The 20,620-nt window shown below is 42.6% G+C and overlaps 1 protein-coding gene across 1 annotated transcript; it reads right to left on the reverse strand.

Annotated features, from left to right (window-relative positions):
- Positions 1 to 4,329: 4,329 nt before the first annotated feature.
- Positions 4,330 to 17,566, reverse strand: LOC141617331 (uncharacterized). Its single transcript, XM_074434515.1, has 5 exons — positions 16,276 to 17,566; positions 6,233 to 6,325; positions 5,635 to 5,785; positions 5,374 to 5,551; positions 4,330 to 5,265 (listed from the first exon to the last, which is right to left on the reverse strand). The coding sequence occupies exons 1-5, from the start codon at positions 17,564 to 17,566 to the stop codon at positions 4,330 to 4,332; spliced, it is 2,649 nt and encodes an 882-aa protein (XP_074290616.1).
- Between the last annotated feature and the right edge of the window lie 3,054 nt (positions 17,567 to 20,620).

Here is a 20,620-nt window from a genome sequence, read left to right on the forward strand (position 1 = left end):
AAACCTAACAACCCTCCAAGGCCATTTACAAAGGCTTCCGAAAATAATGGCACACCTCCTAGGAAATTTACCAACATTGGTATTACATACACAGATACCTTTCAAAGACTCATGGAACAACGAATGTTGAAGCCTATAGGACCTACGCCTAATCCAGAGAAGAAATCCAAATTCTGGGATGAGAATGCCTATTGCAAATACCATAGAGGCAAAGGGCATGATACAGAGAAATGTTACAAATTAAAAAACGTCATTCAGGATATGATCGAAAGCGGGAGGTTGTCCCTCTCAACCTTTAACCCACAAGGTAGCTTAGGCGATCCTCATGGATATGCGACTTATCAGGAAACTCTTCTTGACTGTTATCCTTCCAGTGTTCCCAATAATGAGGACGGGGTGCTCAAATGGGTGAATGCTCAAAGTCAGATGCCGAAGCCAGTTGCTGGAAGAGTAAACGTTCAAGCGTGGGCCGATGATTACGAGTCTAGATCTGAAATCAAAACAAAGTCCGAGTCCCAGTCCGAGTCTTAGGCTTTCTATCCCATAATTTTGTCATAGTGTCTTTCTTCGTGTCCATTTCAGTTTCTAGTGACAACCTGGGGGCTGTCCCCACGAGTCACATGTCTTCTCGAGTCTATGTTAAGTACATTTATTATTCATTTCAATAAAAGTACACTTTTCAATCCACATATCCTATCATATCTCTTCCTTTACCTTTTTCTGTGACAACAAGATTTGATTTGAGACATTTTAAAACAAACGAGCGACACATGAAAATCAATGTGAGTGCACTTAAATGATGCTCCGTTCTATGTCGTAGAGGACCTGAAACTCCGTGTTCTTTTCTTACCTATTCCATGTCTGGCAATAGAAACCCCACAATATAACCCTAGTTTAGTACGAGCATATCTCAAGAGATTCTAGGACGAATCCAGACCGTCTCCCTTGTTGACAATCCATGACGAAAGGCAAGCCCATTCCCCCACAATAAACAACCCGTGTTACTAAAAGACCAACCCGTTTCACACTAAAGGTGCTAGTCTGACCCAAGTCCATCCAAGACGATACGAGCCATGATGAAAGACAAAAGGCTCAATCAAGAGAAACTGAGGTCAATATCCAAGGCCACAATTATGCCCGTAATCCAAGATCAAAGAGTCAAAAGAAGAAGGCTCAGTCAAGCAAGTCAATATCCAAAGTCAAAGTTATCTTCAAAAACCCGAGTTAAGAATCTGAGCAAAAAGCCGAGATATATTCTAGACCAAGAATCTGAATCTGAATCAAGAACAAGTCTGAAATCAAATACTAAACGGAATACTCCTGAAGTCTATATAGAATCAAGTTATAGTATAGAATCAAGACATCAATGAAGAAGGTTAGCTAGCACCCTCACTTAGCCTTTCACACATCACACACCCTAAGTCCTTCTCGACACCATTACAGGGAGATAGTTAGGAATTTTGAGAATCCTATCAAGCTTGTCAAACATACCCATCCTTTAGGGGCAAGACATGGAAACTTGATCCCACGTCATTTTAACCTACCTTTATGTGCTCAGGCTATATCAAGCCAAGAGACTCCATTTCCAAGCCACATTACAAGCCACAACCTCATAAAGACTTAACTCCACAAAATCAAGCTCCAGAGATTTGTTCATCAAAGCCTCTTATGTCCAAGCTCCACATTCCAAATATCCAATCTAGTTTCACCTTGACCCATACACGGAGTCTTCAATACTTTGCTACCCAGAACGGGACATACCCATATTCATCCTTAGGGTCCACTTTTAGGTGTGCTCACACGACAAGGAAATATTTACAAAATTAGTTATACCTCTTTGGTCTATGATCAGGGGGAGTTATCTCAAATCGATTCTTCGAGTCACCAAAGGAATATTACCCTTGTGACCCCTGCACTTTAAGGCCCTAACAACATAGCTTAGGCACACACTTGAACTACGAGCATGGTTTGATTTCACCTTTTCAGGTGGATACGTAGGCAGTCTTTTCTTACGCAAGAAGGATACAACCACAACACCCAAACAAAATTAACCAAACCTCAAGAACTACGGTCTGGTTTGATTTCACTTCACGTGAATACGTAAGCAGTCCTCAAAGACACAACCATCCCCACTTCCAACTTTCAATCTCAATTATCAACCATCTCAACCATCACAATTTTCAACCTTCCAACCTCAATTAACATTCCTTCCACAACCAACACCTCTATACTGGGGGCTCCTTATTGTCGCCCAGCCTCTTTTTTTACCAAAGTCCAGAGTCATCTTCTCATCCTGGGGGCTTCTCTTTCAAGATGCCACCCTTCCTTTATTCCTCTAAGTCTAGCTAGTACTCGGTCCGGACAATGACAAAGATCTTAGATCAATTCTCCAAGTCATCGTGCCTCAAGAGGGGTCTCTTTTACAGCAAACGGTGGTGAAAGAAGTCCTAGTAGACAGATGATCCATGGCTCATGCCTTGCCTTTATATGCCTTCATCATTCTTGCAATTCTTATAACTTTGGAACTGATACGCATTGTCACCCACACTTGGCTAGGGGTTGTGCATGCTTAAGCGAAGTCTGTCAAAGTCATCCCTGTGTCGCGTCAAATCTAAGTTGGTGTCGCGTCAGTCTAACCCAAGTCTACATTTCGCGTTGCGTCCTAGTAGGTCTACGTCGCGTCAGTCACGTGTCTAAAGCCCATTTGAATATGCAAACGACAAATTTATTTGAGCAAGTTTTAAACAACTTTTATAAAGAAACGACTTTTGCAAAACCTATGTGTTTCCTCATTCGAGATCCATGTGATAATCGCTTACGTGCATATATTAGATTTCATTCTTGTGTGGCTACTAACCATGCAGGTAAGTATCAGAAGTAGTACTTTGCCAAGACCTCGCTTGCCACAACGAGCGAATATTCTTTGACAGGTGTTTCGACACACCTCTATTATGTTCCCCCAGCGAGAGTACACGGATAGACATCCCCTCTCGAGACATGGAGATCAGTTCCCGATTATGTTCCCTCAGCGAGAGCTCATTTTCTCTCGAGACATGGAGATCAACATCGACCCCAAATCCTTCCGGAATTTGTTTAAAGCTGAACACAAGCAGATTTCTCCCAGCAGTTCCAGACTGTGTCCTGCTGTCTTCTCCCAAAATCATCGTTTTATTCCCCAGTGAGAGTTTGCTTGAGGACATAGACAGGCAGATACCCCCAGGCAATCCTTCATCCCTTTAGGTGACCCTTTTCAGGCGAACCTTCATATCTTTTAGGTAACCCTTTTCAGGATAAACCCTTCAGATCTTTCAGAAACTTACCTTAATCTTTCAGACAACCCTTTAGATACCCTTTCAGGATAATCCTTCCTTCAGCCTTCCTCCCTTCAGATAATCCTTTATTTCTTCAGATACTTCAGGATAATCCTTTCAGTAACCTTCAGATAACCCCTTTTTAGTTAAGTCCCCTTTCAGTCTTTTAGAGAGAGTTGTCCTTCAGCCTTTCCTTTAGTGAGAGATAGCCTTTAGAGTAAGCCTTCGGAAGTGTTACGAAGTTTCTTCAGAATCTCTGTGACCCCTAATGCCTTCAGACACCAAGTTATCTTCAGACCAAAGAGTTTTGCCGAAGCGTCTTCAGTCCCGTTTCACCCAGGGGTATCTCAGGTATGGTTTCTTCTTATGGCTGGCGAGCCTCCTCACGTAGTCTAATGGACTTTAAACGACCCTCCCCGATAGTCGACAGACTCTAAAATGTTCCCGACGACAGGTCCTTGGCTCAGACCCCTTGAGCCGCCTCGCGTCGCCATAGTCGTCAGGTTGTAATCTTCGATTGACCTGATGGCTATACTTTGACTTTCGCCTTGTCCAAGCCTCAATCAAAGTGGGGGCTCTGTAGACACCTCATTTCTCCACCTTCCGCCAAACCACCCGGTGATGATTGGGCCGCATGTTTGGTACACGAAATGATTTATGATAGTTCGTAAGTTTATCGTCAAGTGGTCGCTCAAACACTTGTGTCTACCTCATAATTGTCATCTAGGTGTCATTACGGTCGTTTTGGCAGTAATTAGAGTTCATTTGGAGTCCGGGTCAAAAAACCGTCTTCATTTTCTAAAAATCGTCAAATCCCGAGTCAAAGCATGTGCTTGTCTACCTAAGGTTAGGATGTCATAAAATGTTGAGATTATATCTCATTTTGAGTCTCATGTCACTTCATTAGGCTAAACTAAAAGTTTACATTACAAAATGTGCATTTTTTTTTTTTTTTTTTGGTAAAATGTAAGAATATATTAATAAATGGATATCATAGTACAAGAGTTATATAGGATAATTACAATAGATTCATGCTATGTAACCATTCAACATCATCATGTTTCAAAATCTTTAAGTCCCTACTCCTGATTCTTGCTCTAATCTCCTGTAGGATCATTTTGCTAAGCTTTTCAGGCCTGAGAACTTGCATTTCCACCTTGCACTTATTCCTTTGCTGCCATATCTGATAAATCAAACACACAAGCATTGCAGAAAATACTCTTTTCTGAACCTGGGTACCATTATGATGCATACTCCATTCCAACAGATCGTGTGTAGCTAGTACTCCTCCCATCACCTGATTTATAGCATGGATAACTCGTCTGCTATAAAAACAGTCAAAAAACAAATGTTCCTGAGTTTCAATTCCTTGCCCACACAGCATACAATCAGCATCATCTGTAACACCATATTGCAGAAGCCTGCTTTTTGTTTTCAGAGCATCACAAACCCATAGCCACCCCATAAAGCTATGCTTAGGAATGTTCCAGGGATTCCAAATCACAGGATGCCAACAAACCTTAGGCTGAACCCCTCTTAACCATCTGTAACAGCTAGCAGGAGAGTAACCATCAGGTTGGTCGTGCCATTTGCCAGTCAAGTATCCAGCTGCTAGTTCAGTTTTGACCCTACATATACGCCTCCACACCCAACTAAAATTAGTACTAGGTTCATAATCAGACCAAGTCCTTCCTTTAAGATGATTGCATTCCACCCACTTGACCCAGACAGAATCCCTACCTTCATAAATCCAGTCCACTAGTCTCCCAACTAGAGCTTTATTCCACATCTCCATATCCTGTAAACCCAAGCCCCCTTCCTCTTTAGTCCTGCACACCTTGTCCCAAGCTACCAATGGAGCTCTCCTATACTCAGTACCCCCATCCCACAAGAAGTTCCTGTAGGTAGCTTCAACTCTTTGTATTATCCCTTTGGGAAGCACAAACAAAGAGGCCTAGTAGGAGCATAGGCTCTTTAGAACAGCTTGCACCAAAGTCAGTCTTCCTGCAAAGGAGAACTTCCTAGCTCCATAGCCATGGATTTTGGAGCATATTTTTTCCACTAGGCATTCAAAATCTTTCTTCTGTAGTCTGGTAGTTTGAATAGGCAGGCTTAAGTACCTAAGAGGCAGCTCCCCCTCTTTGAAGCCAGACACACTTAGAATCTCTTGCTTTAGTTGATCAGAAACTCCACAAAAATAAGCATTAGATTTTGCAGCACTAATTTTAAGGCCTGTAGCTCTTGAAAAAGTAGAGAAGGATCTTAGTAGCAACATCATTGACTTAGCATCCCCCTACTAAACATCAAGACATCATCAACAAACATCAGATTTGTAAGTCCCATTTCCTTGCACATAGGGTGGAAAGGAAAGTCATATCTAGCAGCTGCATATTTAAGGGTTCTAGTCAAGTACTCCATACAGAGGGTGAAGATAAGGGGAGAAAGAGGGTCTCCCTGTCTCAGACCCCTCTTCCCTGGAAAAAACCCAAACATCTCACCATTCAGAGATATTGAGAAGGAAGCAGTAGTAATGCATTGCATTACCAGGACTCTAAATTTCAAAGGGAATTTCAACATGATCATTAGCTTATCCACAAACTCCCATTCATTAGTGTCATAGGCGTTTTGCAGATCAATTTTAAACATACACCTAGGAGAGGAGGAAGACCTTTCATACAGTCTAATCAAGTCTTGACATATCAAGATATTCTCTTGAATGCTTCTGTGTTGGATAAAGGCTCCTTGATTCTTGTCTACAATGCAAGGGAGGACCTCAGCCAACCTAGCACATAGAAGCTTTGATATGACCTTGTATATAACATTGCAGCAAGCAATGGGACGGAATTGCAGTACAGACTGAGGTCTATCACATTTGGGCACCATAGTGAGATTAGTTGCATTAATTTATTTCAAGATCTTACCATGTTGGAAGAAGTCAAGCACTGCAGTGATAACATCCTTGCCTATCTCTCCCCAAGCATCTTTGAAAAACCTGCTAGTATACCCATCTGGACCTGGAGATTTGACATCAGGTGTAATACTACGTATTTATGAGTCTTGGGATACTCTATCGAGTAGGCCTTACTCTGTCGAGTAAGGGCGTGTTGCGAATTAAAATAGTTTCTGACCTGTTGGGTACTCGATCGAGTAACATGGGTACTCGATCGAGTTAGGGGGCACTCGATCGAGTACCTTAGCTACTCGATCGAGTAGCCGGTTTACGGGGGCTGTTTTCTCGGGTTTTGTTAATAATGCGATTAGAGTATATAATACTTCCGTCATTGTTCCTAAATCACTTTTCAAAACCTAATCACTGTGAGAAGAGAAAGCAAACTACGTCATTAGCTTTAATCGCATTTTTGGCAAATCCCGGAGCTTGGAAGGTCGGATTTCACTTTCCTTTATACCGTTGTGATCCTTGCGTCGAGGGTAAGACCTGTATACCTTTTTTATGATGTTTCTTTAAAGTTGGTTAAACCCTAGTTTGGGGGATTTGGGGGTTTTGTGTTTGTATGATTGGTAGTGATTATGTGTTTGTATATTAGGAGGAGGATTCGTAGAGGAAGCTTTTTGATAACAGCTATGAGATCGTCTGATTGTTGTGTTTTCCAGGTAGGGTTTCCCTACTCAGTATTACTTGCATAATGTGTGGTGATTGTGTTGTAGTTAGTGTTGTTGATTGATTCAGACGGCTGTGATATTGTATTGTGATTGTGATTGTTTGTCTCTGGTTCTCGAGATGCGTTCTCGGCTGAGTGGAGTCACTTGCGGGAGTGGCTTCACGCCCTAGTTTCGCCCTTCGTGCAACCCGGCACGGAAGGGGATGTGCACATTAATGGGACAGGGTTATCGCTCGGTATGATGAGCGGGGATTTGGTGGGTACGGTTGCGGTCCCCCACTGGTAGGGCTGGTCCAGTGGACAGTCGGTGACGGAGATGGAGTGGAGTAGATGATTGTGTATGATTGTTTGAGCTGTATTGGTTACTGTATTGTTGGTTATGTAAATTATGTAAATAGTACTGACCCCGTTTATAGTTTTAAAACCTGCGGTGATCCATTCGGGGATGGTGAGCAGATATTGAGCAGGTATGATGATACGTGCCTAATGTATAGTCTTTTTAGCCTATTTCAGCACGTATTTTTATGCATATTTATACTGTTTTTATGGTATTTTGCCCCGAATTGGCTACTTTGGTGCATTTTGTCCTTTTTGTAGGAATGATCGCGAAAGTAGTAGAATCGTACCCTTTTTCGTCCTTTTTGCATGCATTTAGAGGAGACGGGATTGTTCCAGAGTGAGATACTGCATTTGGAAGCGTCGTGGCACGCATTACGAGGCACTTAGGCGCGGACTTGAGCTGAAATGAAGTCAAGTACTCGATCGAGCTCTTTTACAAGTCGATCGAGTGGTTTTCATGCCCTCTGGTGGTCGATCGAGTGGTTTTCCACTCGATCCTTAGCTTGCACAAAGACCCTCTACTCGATCGAGTGACTTTCTGTTCGATCGAGTAGAAATTGCTGAAGAGTTGCTCGATCGAGTGGTTTTAATCCACTCGATCGAGTGGTTTTTATGGGTTTGGGCTTTAATTAGCCCGCGTGATGTTTTATTTCGCAAAAACTTATTTCCTTTGCTATTTAAGCACGCTTTACTAGGTTAATTAGGATCATCTTTTACTCCATCTTTCACAGTAGAAAACTTTTACTACGTTACTTTTATTCCTCTTCACTGCTACTTTATTTTGGGATTATTATTGCTCGGATTCAGTTGTTCTTTACACCGGATTCGCATTGATTGTAATTCCTTCTCTTCCTTTATTAATAATAATCATTTGGTTGCTTTAATTTCTTGTTTGTGCCACTATTCCTTTTGCCCTAATTTTCCTTATTGCAATTTATTGTTATTTCATTATGTTTTCTGCTGGGAATTTAATTGTTGTTAGTTTAATTAAGAATATGAGTAGCTAAACCCCCTTCATGTTGGGAATAAGGGATCTGCGGTACAAAAACGACGATGTAGTGAATGAATTAGACGAATTAATTACGAGACTCTGTCACTATAGCAATTTAACTGTAATTTCCGACCTAGTTGAGTGCACGCTTCTATGTCACCCTTTAATCTGGCTAAAATTAATCCTGGATCGAAAGATTGGAATAAATAGGCCTGCTATAAACAGTGGACTACCCTAATGAGGACGAAAGTTAAGTTAGTGGTATTTTAGGATAGAAAGTGGACCGAAAGGACCTTTTAACATCCGTCTCACATCTAGTTCGTCTGAATCATTTACAGCTGAGTCATTGGACTACCGTAGTGAACCGAATTCCCGACATGTCTCTCTCCTCTTGATAGTTTAAACCGTTTTTCCTGTCTTTATTGCTCTTACTTTTAATTCTCTTTCCTTTCAAACTTCGTAGTTTAGAACCAATTTCAAACAAACCCCCAATTGTTACCATAGGATTAGAATTAGACAGCTATAATTACATTACCTCCCTGTGGATTCGATACTCGACTGCCTCTACTACATTTTAGTTGAGACCGTTAGGTTTTATCTTTGATAGGGTTACGATAGCCGTGTCATATGAGTTGAGTACTGGGATAGCTGGGATGTGCCACGGTCTGATGATAGAAGTCTTCCGCTGTAGCTAGTAGTTTTCATAAACATTTCAATTAAATCAGTAGACAATCAGTTTGAGAATATGTATTCGTACTTTTGGTTTTGGTTTTGAGATTGTAACCTTTCACTAAAGTATTTCTATTTAAACATTGTTTCATTATTGTTTATTTGATTATCATTGCCTCGGGTAACCGAGATGGTAACATCCTTATACCTGGGTGGTCCTGGTAAGGCATTTGGAGTATGAGGGTGTTACAAAATGGTATTAGAGCGACGATCCTGAAACCTGTAACCAATGAATCCAATGAATATAGGGAGTCAATTAAAATGAACCCGGGGTAAAGGTTGTAGGAGCTAATGCAAAGGCTTGAGAGACGTCCTAAAGTCGCGAAATCGCCCTACAATTTTGAACCGGTCACATGGGGGGATGTATGTCAAGTCGTATGTGTTGGTTGTCAGCTTGTGTGTGGATGTGATGAAGTATGTCGTAATTGTTGAATGCTTGGAGTAGAACGTTGAGAATATGAATGAAAGATTGATGAGACATATAGAACTGTGTTGGAATAAGAAGCATGTTGGATGTTTACTATGTGGCATTTGATCATATGATATAACTGTTTTGTTGATTTTATGAAAAGCTTGGTAGAATTGCATGCCTAGCTATATCACATGTTGAGTTTATAATGTTGCTTAGTATGTTGGGATATGTGAGATAATATGCGGGTAGTTTATGCGAGTCAGCATGACTCGATCGAGTAGGGGGGTACTCGATCGAGTAGGTGTGATACTCGGTCGAGTGGGTTTAACTCGATCGAGTGGGTATTTGACGATTTTGAATCCAGAATCGTGTTTTTGGGCACTCGATCGAGTACCTCGGGCACTCGATCGAGTAGGGGGTCACTCGATCGAGTAGCCGGGCTACTCGGTCGAGTATGTTAGAGGTCAGAAGGTCTGTTTGGGTTCTAGAGTCGAGGCACTCGCTCGAGTATGTTGGGCACTCGATCGAGTAGCCTCTTACTCGATCGAGTAGGTTTGGGCACTCGATCGAGTGTGTTCTGGGCAGCCTGTTTTCGTGTTTTGAGGTTTTAGTGTGTATGTTTATGTCTACCCTTTCTTATATAGTTTCAAGATGCCGTCCAAGAGAAACGCGTACTATGCGAGAGCTGAGACCATGAACATAGATGATGTTGTTAAGATGTTGGAGCACCAAGATGCTCTCACTGAGGCTTTAAAGAAAGTGAATAAGGATAAGGAGGTTGATCACTCTAAGATCAGTCTCTATATAGCGAGGTTTAACCCAAAAGAGTACACGGGAACCGGGGAACCAAACCTTCTTGACAACTGGCATCGTGAGATGGAGAATATTCTGGACCTGGTTCATTTTCCTGATGAGATGAGAGTAGAGCAAGCTGCGTTCTACCTGAGGGACGCAGCTGGCAAGTGGTGGGATACGGTGAAGGTGGGTGCTAGGGAGATGTATGTGAACCAGGGCTTACCTGCTATACCTTGGGAAGAGTTTCGGAGGGCTATGAGGAAGGAGTTTGTACCGGAACGTGTGAGGAGTAAGCTGAGAGAGGAGTTTGATGGATTTAAGATGACATCTAATATGTTAGTTGCTGAGTATTACAAGCAGTTTAATGAGAAGTCTAGGTATGCTGAGGATATGGGTTTGAGTGAGGAGAACATGGCGCTGAGGTTTGAGAGAGGGTTGACACCCAAGATTATGGATAAGTTACCCGTGGGAGTCCTTACCGATGTTAAGGAAGCTTATGAGAGGGCTGGGAGAGCTGAGAGGCTGGTTGAGATGGCTCAGGAGAGAGTGAGTGAGAAAATAAAGGCTGAGAGTGAGGGTGGAGGCCAATCTAGTCACAAGAAAGGCAACCACAATCAAGCTAAGGGGTTTTCTTCCGGGTCGGGATTGATCTTTGGGGCTTCCTATGGGGGCGTGGCTGTGTGAGTGGTAGTGGTAGTTGGGGGATGACCTGCTATGGCTGTGGCGGTGTAGGCCACAAGAGACATGAGTGCACGAGTGCACCGGGAGCTTTTCAGGGGTTGGCTCGGGGGAGCTATTCTCAGGGACCTGCACAGGGTTATGCGAGCAACAGACCAGGTGGGTCATGGTCTAACCGGGGAAGTCAGAGCTATCAGGGTGGAGGTAACCGCAATTGCGGTAATTCTTATCAGAAACCAGCTACGAACAACAACAACAATCAGGGGTCGAGTGCTAAGCCGACCACATCATCCCCGATCTTGTCCGGGGAGGTGGACGAGAAGACCGGTGGAAAGCTGTTCATGATGGACAAGAAAGCAGCTGAGGAGGATGCACATGTTATCACGGGTACCTTTCTTGTTAACGGTATTCATACCTTTGTTTTGTTTCATTCGGGGGCGTCTCAGTCGTTTGTATCTTCGAGTCATGTTAAACGGTTGGGTTTGAGGGTATATGAGTCTGTAAGTGAGAAAGTTTTTATACCTTCGGGTGAGTCTGTATCATGTGGGAGGTTGTTTAGAGATGTATCTATGATAGTTGAGCAAGTTGATCTACCGGTAGACTTGCTAGAGTTTCCTTTTGATGGTTTTGAGATGATAGTCGGGATGGATTGGTTAGGAAAGTATAAAGCTAAGATAGACTGTCATCAAAAGAAAGTGTCTTTGAGAGGGCCTAAGGGTGTTAGTGTGTCTTATCGTGGGTTTCTAGTCAAACCCAAAGTTTAGTTGATTGCAAATTTGTCACCTTGAAGTCTTATCCGAGGAAGGGTACCCTTTGATCTTGTGCCATGTGAGAGATGACCGGATAGAGAGTCCGACGTTGATCGGAGCACCGGTGGTGGGAGAGTTCGCAGATGTTTTTCCAGAGGAGATTCCGGGGTTGCCACCGAAGAGAGAGATAGATTTCACCGTTGAGTTGAAACCGGGGACGGGTCCAATCTCTAAGGCACCGTATCGGATGGGTCCTAAAGAGATGGAGGAGCTCATGAAACAGTTAGATGATCTGATAGAGAAGGGATACATTAGACCTAGTGTATCGCCGTGGGGAGCACCAGTTCTTTTCGTGAAGAAGAAAGATGGGAGTTTGAGGTTGTGCATAGATTACGCAGAACCGAACCAAATGTGATGTGAAGAATAAGTATCCTTTGCCAAGGATAGACGATCTGTTTGATCAGTTGAGTGGTGCATCAGTCTTTTCCAAGATTGATTTGAGGTCGGGATACCATCAGGTGAAGATTAGAGAGATGGACATACCAAATACAGCTTTCACGTCAAGGTATGGGCATTATGAGTACGTGGTGATGCCGTTTGGGTTATCTAATGCACCGGCTGTGTTTATGGATTTGATGAACAGAATCTTGAGACGAGTTTTGGACAAGTTCGTGGTTGTGTTTATCGATGACATCTTAGTCTACTCTAAGACTAAGGAGGAGCATGAGGAGCATCTGAGGATTGTGTTGCGGACTACGAGGGAGCATGAGTTATATGCTAAGTTTGTCCAAGTGTGAGTTCTGGTTAGAAAGTTGCTTTTCTGGGGCATGTGATCTCTAAGGAGAGAGTAGGCGTGGATCCGGCGAAGATTGAGGCGGTGACAAAGTGGGAAGCACCAAAGAATGTTCTTTGAGATCGGGAGTTTCTTGGGTTTAATTTGGATACTACGAAGGTTCGTGAAAGATTTCTCCAAGATAGCTAGACCTATGACAGCTTTGATGAGGAAAGAGAACAGGTTTCGTTGGGATGAGAGTTGTGAGAAAGCGTTCCAAACGTTAAAGGAGCGTTTGACCACAGCTCCTATCTTAGCATTGCATGAAGGGATCGAGAACTTTGAGGTTTATACAGATGCCTCAAAGAATGGGTTGGGATGTGTGTTGATGCAGAACGGTAAGGTGATTGCCTATGCTTCTAGGCAATTGAAGCCGTATGAGGAGAATTATCCTACACATGATCTAGAGTTGGGTGCAGTGGTGTTTGCTCTCAAGATTTGGAGACATTACCTTTATGGGGCGACCTTTAAGGTATTTTCAGATCACAAGAGCCTCAAGTACATCTTCACTCAAAAGGAGTTGAACATGAGACAGAGGAGGTGGATGGAGCTGATTGGCGATTATGACATGGATATTATCTACCATGAGGGGAAAGCCAATGTTGTTGCAGATGCTTTGAGTAGGAAGAGTGTACATTCCTTGTGTACAGCTCTATCTTTGATGAGGTTGAGAGATGAGGTGGGGAAGTTTGGTATACATATGATGCAGAGAGGAGATGCTGTGGGAAATTTGACAGTACAGCCTGATCTTTATGAGGATATTCGTGGTAAACAGGCTTTAGATCCTAAGATGGTTGAGTGGAGAGCAAGAGTAGAGAAAGGGACAATGTCTCGATTCTCCATTCATACAGATGGTAGTTTGAGGTTCGATGGTAGGTGGTGTGTCCCTAATGATGAGGAGCTGAAAAAGACAATCATGACAGAGGCACATTGTACACCATATTCAGTACATCCAGGTGATGACAAGCTATATAAGGATTTGAAGAACACATTTTGGTGGCATGGGATGAAGAAAGAAACAGCAGAGTTTGTGGCCCGTTGTTTGACATGCCAGAGAGTTAAAGGGGAACAGCGACGACCACAAGGTAAGATTCAGTCTTTAGAGGTACCTGAGTGGAAGTGGGAATCCATTTCTATGGATTTTATCGTGGGTTTGCCAAAGAGTCAACAGGGTAACAACATGATATGGGTAATAGTGGATCGACTAACCAAGTCAGCTCACTTTGTGCCAATGAAAGATACATGGACTAAAGCACAATTAGCTATGGCCTACAGGAAGAATGTGCTTAAGTTACATGGAGTCCCTAAGGACATAGTGTCTGACAGAGATGCGAGATTTATCTCAAGGTTTTGGAAAGAGTTGCAGGAATCTTTGGGTACAACTTTGAAGATGAGTACATCTTTTCATCCTGCGACAGACGGTCAGACTGAGAGAACAATCAAAACTCTTGAGGATATGTTACGGGCTTGTGTGATGGACTTTGGTGGTAGCTGGGAATAGAGATTGGATTTGATAGAGTTTTCTTACAATAACAGCTATCACACTAGTATTGGCATGGCACCGTTTAAGGCTTTATATGGAAGGAGATGCAGGAGTCCGATTTGTTGGGACGACAGTGCTGAGGCAGTGGTTCTAGGACCGGAGATGGTACATGAGATGGTTGAACAGATAAAGATGATCTGGGAACGGATGAGAGCAGCTCAGGATAGGCAAAAGAGTTATGCAGATCTACATCGCCGGGATATAGAGTTTCAGGTTGGGGACAAGGTTCTTCTGAAAGTGTCTCCTATGCGTGGGGTTATGAGATTTGGGAAGAAGGGCAAGCTGAGTCAGAAGTTCATCGGACCTTATGAGATCTTAGAGCGAGTTGGGGAGGTTGCTTATCGTCTGGCTTTACCGGCTGCGTTAGAGAGGGTGCATAATGTGTTTCATGTATCGCAGCTGCGGAAGTATGTGAGTGACCCATCACATGTGTTAGAGGCAGAGAGCTTAGAGCTAGATGAGTCTTTATCATATCTTGAGGTACCTAAGCAGATTCTTGATCGGAAGGTTAGGAAGACTAGGAGTGGTGAGACAGTTTTGCTTAAGATCCTTTGGTCTAACCACGAGACTGAGGAAGCTACATGGGAGGCAGAGGATGCCATGAGAGAGCGCTACCCTTTCCTTTTTGATCAGGTATGTATGGTTACGGGGACGTAACCTTGTTTCTTTTAGGGGGGTAGGAGATGATCGCAAAGAGTTTTTATGAGTTTTATACCCTTTTTATGTTGTGTCGGCATGGTTATTGTCGTTGAGTCGGGTTGTGTTTGGGTTGGCAACATGTTTTACGTTGAGTTTTGTTTTGGTTGTTGAGTCGGGAATGCGTAGTGTGTGTCTTTGTTTTGTTGTGGTTTGAACTTCGGGGACGAAGTTCTTTTTAAGGAGGGAAGACTGTAATACTACGTATTTATGAGTCTTGGGGTACTCTATCGAGTAGGCCTTACTCTGTCGAGTAAGGGCGTGTTGCGAATTAAAATAGTTTCTGACCTGTTGGGTACTCAATCGAGTAACATGGGTACTCGATCGAGTAAGGGGGCACTCGATCGAGTACCTTAGCTACTCGATCGAGTAGCCGGTTTACGGGGGCTGTTTTCTCGGGTTTTGTTAATAATGCGATAAGAGTATATAATACTTCCGTCATTGTTCCTAAATCACTTTTCAAAACCTAATCACTGTGAGAAGAGAAAGCAAACTACGTCATTAGCTTTAATCGCATTGTTGGCAAATCCCGGAGCTTGGAAGGTCGGATTTCACTTTCCTTTATACCGTAGTGATCCTTGCGTCGAGGGTAAGACCTATATACCATTTTTATGATGTTTCTTTAAAGTTGGTTAAACCCTAGTTTGGGGGATTTGGGGATTTTGTTGTTTGTATGATTGGTAGTAATTATGTGTATGTATGACAGGAGGAGGATTCGTAGAAGAGGCTTTTTGATACAGCTGTTGAGACCGTCTGATAGTTGTGCTTTCCAGGTAGGGTTTCCCTACTCAGTATTACTTACACAATGTGTGGTGATTGTGCTGTAGTTAGTGTTGTTGATTGATTCAGACGGTTGTGATATTGTATTGTGATTGTGATTGTTTGTCTCTGGTTCTCGAGATGCGTTCTCGGCTGAGTGGAGTCACTTGCGGGAGTGGCTTCACGCCCTAGTTTCGCCCTTCGTGGAACCCGCCATGGAAGGGGATGTGCACATTAATGGGACAGGGTTATCGCTCGGTATGATGAGCGGGGATTTGGTGGGTACGGCTGCGGTCCCCCACTGGCAGGGCTGGTCCAGTGGACAGTCGGTGACGGAGATGGAGTGGAGTGGATGATTGTGTATGATTGTTTGATTTTGTATTAGTTCTTGTATTGTTGGTTATGTAAATTATGTAAATAATCTTGACCCGTTTATTGTTTTAAAACCTGGGGTGATCCATTCGGGGATGGTGAGCAGATATTGAGCAGGTATGAGTTGAGTACTGGGATAGCTGGGATGTGCCACGGCCTGATGATAGAAGTCTTCCGCTGTAGCTAGTAGTTTTCATAAACATTTCAGTTAAATCAGTAGACAGTCAGTTTGAGAACATGTATTCGTACTTTTGGTTTTGGTTTTGAGATTGTAACCTTTCACTAAAGTATTTCTATTTAAACGTTGTTTCATTATTGTTTATTTGATTATCATTGCCTTGGGTAACCGAGATGGTAACATCCTTATACCTGGGTGGTCCTGGTAAGGCACTTGGAGTATGGGGGTGTTACATCAGGGATACTAAAAAGAATATCCTTGACCTCTTTACCAGTGACAGGTCTAAGTAAAGTAGCAGCATGAGCTTCAGAACACCTAGGCCCCTGATCAATGATCTTGCTGTGGATTTTCTGCACCCCTTGACTAGAGCCCAGTAGGTGCTTATAGTAGTTCAGGAAAGCATTTTGTACCTTCTCAGGAGATTCACACAGTTTGCCATCCATATCCTCAATCAATATTACCCTATTCTTATTCCTCATGTGCCTGATAGAATTATGGAAATAAGCAGAGTTAGTATCCCCTTCCTTGATCCAGACACTCTTAGCTCTTTGATGCAAAAAGCTATCCCTAGCCAGGCTCTTAATCTTAAGCTCTTGGAAAGCCTCAAACTCCTGCTGCTGTAGCTGCATATTGTCAGGATCCCTGCCCAATTGAGCCTGTAGACCCTCAACCTCCTGCTGCAGCTTTGCTGTTGCCTTTTCAATATCACTAAAGGCATCCCTATTCAGCTGATACAGACCAGCTTTGAGTCCCTTTAGATTTGTGGTCAATTTATAGAGAGGAGTACCCTCTATGCCCCTGTCCCAATTCTTCTTCACAGTATTGAGAAACTCTGTAGAGATGCCCCACATGTTGAGGTATTTGAAACTGCTTTTGCCCATCACATTGGTAGAACTCCTTATCAGACATGGTGAATGGTCAAATAAACCCTCTGGCAAGAAATGAGCATATTTGTCAGGATATAGATCACACCATTCTTTATTAACTAAAAATCTATCTATCCTGCTATAAATTCTCTCCTCAGGTCTCTGCTTGTTATTCCAGGTGTACAGGGAGCCAGTAGCAGCAATATCCACCACCTCACAGTCTTCAATACATCTCCTGAAAGGTTCCATTTCAGCCATAGTGGATGCACCCCCATATCTCTCACTGGCAGCTAAGATACAACTGAAATCACCTACTATTGCCCATGGCCCTTGAGTCTGCCCAGCAATCTTCCTCAGATGATTCCAAAGAGGAGCTCTATCTTGAATACCATTGAAGGCATAGACCATAGTCAAGTAGCATATGCCTTTGTCAAGCAAAGATTCAACCTTCATATGAATGAACTGTGCATTGTACTCAATAAAATTCACTCTAAACATCTTTGGTTGCCATAAAATCCAAATTCTTCCTCCACTATGATATCCATTATTAGTAGAAATACACCATCCATTATTGAAACTATTAACAACCTTTGAAAATTTTTTATTCTTGATTTTTGTTTCCAATAGACCAAATAAGCCTATTCCTTTATTCTGTAAGAAATAATTAATACTTTTCTGTTTCCCTACTCTATTCATACCCCTAATGTTCCAAAAACCAATACTATCCATGTGAATGTATAGGGGAGAATTCATTACCATTTACACCTGACTTCATTGGGGGTGGAGAGGAAGCAACTTCCTTATAGGATTGAGCTCCAAAGTCCACTTTACTATTTCCACCAGGCTCCTCTCTTCTCCTATTAAGAATAGTCAATCTCTTGATTGGGGGAGTTATTATTTGACCATTCTTGACTGAAGACTTACCAGCTACTTGTTCCACCAGGACTGTATCAATAACAGCTTCCTTTGCCTGCTGCTCAGGAATTTTCTTAGCAACAGGCCTCCATACTTTCCTAGTGGTCACAGGTACTTCCTTTCTTTGCTCTAGTCTTTTGCATTGGTCCCCATCATGACCCATTCCTTGACAATTACTACAAGTAATAGGCCTCCATTCATATTCTACCTCCATTTTAATCACATCTCCTTTTTCATCTTTAAACAAAATTTCTGATGGAAGAGGCTGATCCACCATCATCTCCGCCATCACTCTTGCAAAGCCTAATCTCGTCCTCTCATTTGTAGCCTGATCACTTTTCACATATTTGCCCACCAAGCTAGAGATCTTTGGCAGACTCTTACCACAGAATTTAATGGGTAATTTATGCAAGTGTATCCAGGCAGGGACATACTTGACATTAGCTTTTGTTAATTCAAGATCATTCGTCCATTCCTTGACTATCATTGGCTTGTTATCAAATAGATAGTGCTCTGACAATAAGACTTTCTCTTTCATCTCCACTGACTTAAACCTAACCAAGAATACACCATTTGGAAGGAAGGAAATTTTGTCAATGTTAAATTTTGTCCAAATACGCCTAATAAATCCCTCCACCACCTCCCACGGCGGATTTGCACCCAATATGAAGCACATCACCGCCTGGTTCCAGTATTCTATCTCTTCCTCCACATCCTCAGGTTGGATTTGTAACATCTCATCGCACTCTGTTTTGGCATCATCATCCTCCCCAGACTCGGTTTCCTGTGTTTCTGACACTACTGTTTCCTCCTCTTCATGCACATCGTCTTCATCCTCATGGATAGAATCATCCTAACTATCCGTTTCAACAACTAGTTCAGGGATACCAACAACTTCATTAATATTTTTCATTTTTCCATTCACGTCAACATCAGGGCCGACATGAATCTCAGTAGGGTTTCCTTCTTTGGTTACGTTCATTTCTTCATCATTGATGGACGTCTCAATTTGCTTAGCAGGGATGCTCCGTCCTCGTAAAGACATCTCCCGCTGTCGTTGAAGGTTAGATTTCCTCGCCATAGGCGAGAAATCTAGGTCAAACTTCGATTTCCTCGCTTTCTCTCTCATGTGCATTTCATTTAGTTAAAATGATAACCCGATATTTAGGCCCGTTTTATGAGGTAATAACGACTTTTTTGGGTCAGGCCTATTTTACAGAAAGTTCTAGATCTCTTTCTTAGCTTTCCAACGCCACCGAAATCACCTTATTCCGAGTCCTTTAGAGAAAGTTATGTCTAAAATACGACAGGCTGTCAAACGCGCTTTCTTGCGCAGGAGGAACCCGCTGAGGAAAGCACGTAGCAAGTGTTGCGCCTCTTCCAAGGGACGCAGCTCTGCTGCGCCTTTTCCTCAAAGTTTTCTTTTTGTCCAAGTTTCCGTGTTTAACCTAAGTCGGTTATTTTCGGATCTTTCTCTCCTTTCCTAAACCCTAATTCCGTGATTAGTATAAATAGAGACCTTCGGTCTCACATATTTCTCACGCGAGTGTCCGCCCTTCTCTTCTCCCTTTGTATTCTAAGTCCACGTTCTTACTTTTTGGCGTCTACGTGCTTGAACATTCGACCACGTAAGCTCGGATCCTTCTGAGTACCAGCCTCGTTTGCATGACCGACCAATTTGACCAACTCCACATCAATCAACTTAATTAATCTTTATCGTTTTCCTCTTACGAGGGCACTTTCGTTACATTCGAGTCGAGCATCACTAATCATAAACTTAGTTCTTCTCGTTTCGTCAAACATGTAAGTCTGAGGGTGTAAATCCTTCTTTATTTATTGTTATTTACTTTTTGCATCATTAATGTAAGGTTTATGTCGAAAATACTTCTTAAAACCGATTTATAAAACCACGCTTCGAAACCCCTTTTACGGATTACCAGAAGATGACCGTCGAGAAAGGACGCAGCAACTGCAGCGCCTCTTCGAAGGGACGCAGCACATGCTGCGCCTGATGTGACCATAATTTGCGCACATTTAGTCCCCTAATTGAGCCTATTTTGCATACTATTATAACATTCTATGGCCATTTTACCCGTCAAAACCTTCCTATTTGCTTTTCTATCGCATTTCATATGTTTTGTAGAAAAGGAGATAATAAGGCGGAAATTCCCGTCTTTTCGTGCACATTTGGAAGCTTATTGACGATAATGGATGGACTAGTATGAAGAGGAAGCAAGGGCTAAAGACCAATCCCGCAAGAATAAAATGGAAATGAGCAAAAAGGGAAGAAAAGAAGAAGAACCACGGCTGAAGAACAATCCGTGCGGATTCGAAGAAATACGCCCGTCTCCACAACACAATCCGAGCGTCCCTCCTTGGAATCCGCTCGGATTCCCCCTCAACAATCCGAGCGTCCCTCTCCTGAATCCGCTCGGATTGCACCGCCCAAATCCGACCGTCCCAACTCTAATCCGCCCGGATTCCTTTACAGCATAATTTCGTCCTTCAAGCTTCAATGAAAGACTCCCTTCCTCCGAGAAATACCGGAGTCTCCCTGCTCAAATCTCAAAAGTGTAATTACTAGTTTAGCCCTTAGTTAACCCTAATGCATCCACCTAATTTCCACTATAAATACCCCATCTTTGTAATTAATCAAGCATGAAGTTTTATTAGATTAGAAATTCCTCTTAGATTAGATTAGGAGTAGATTAGAATAGATTACTCTTTAATCTTTCCACAAATTACACATTAATCTCTTCTTAATTATTGTTCAAGTTTATTATTCAAGTTTATTATTGGGTAATTGAAGATTATTGGGTTATTATTGGGAGATTG

This window comes from Silene latifolia, chromosome X, assembly GCF_048544455.1.
Source record: "Silene latifolia isolate original U9 population chromosome X, ASM4854445v1, whole genome shotgun sequence".
Lineage (NCBI taxonomy): Eukaryota > Viridiplantae > Streptophyta > Magnoliopsida > Caryophyllales > Caryophyllaceae > Silene > Silene latifolia.

Coding starts and splice junctions, on each gene's coding strand:
- LOC141617331 (XM_074434515.1), bottom strand. CDS start 17,566: ATGAATAGAGTAGGGAAACAGAAAAGTATTAATTATTTCTTACAGAAT. Junction 6,326..16,275: donor TTTACTTAGACCTGTCACTG/GTAAAGAGGTCA, acceptor TCAAATCTCCAG/GTCCAGATGGGTATACTAGC. Junction 5,786..6,232: donor GCTTGACTTCTTCCAACATG/GTAAGATCTTGA, acceptor GGTTTTTTCCAG/GGAAGAGGGGTCTGAGACAG.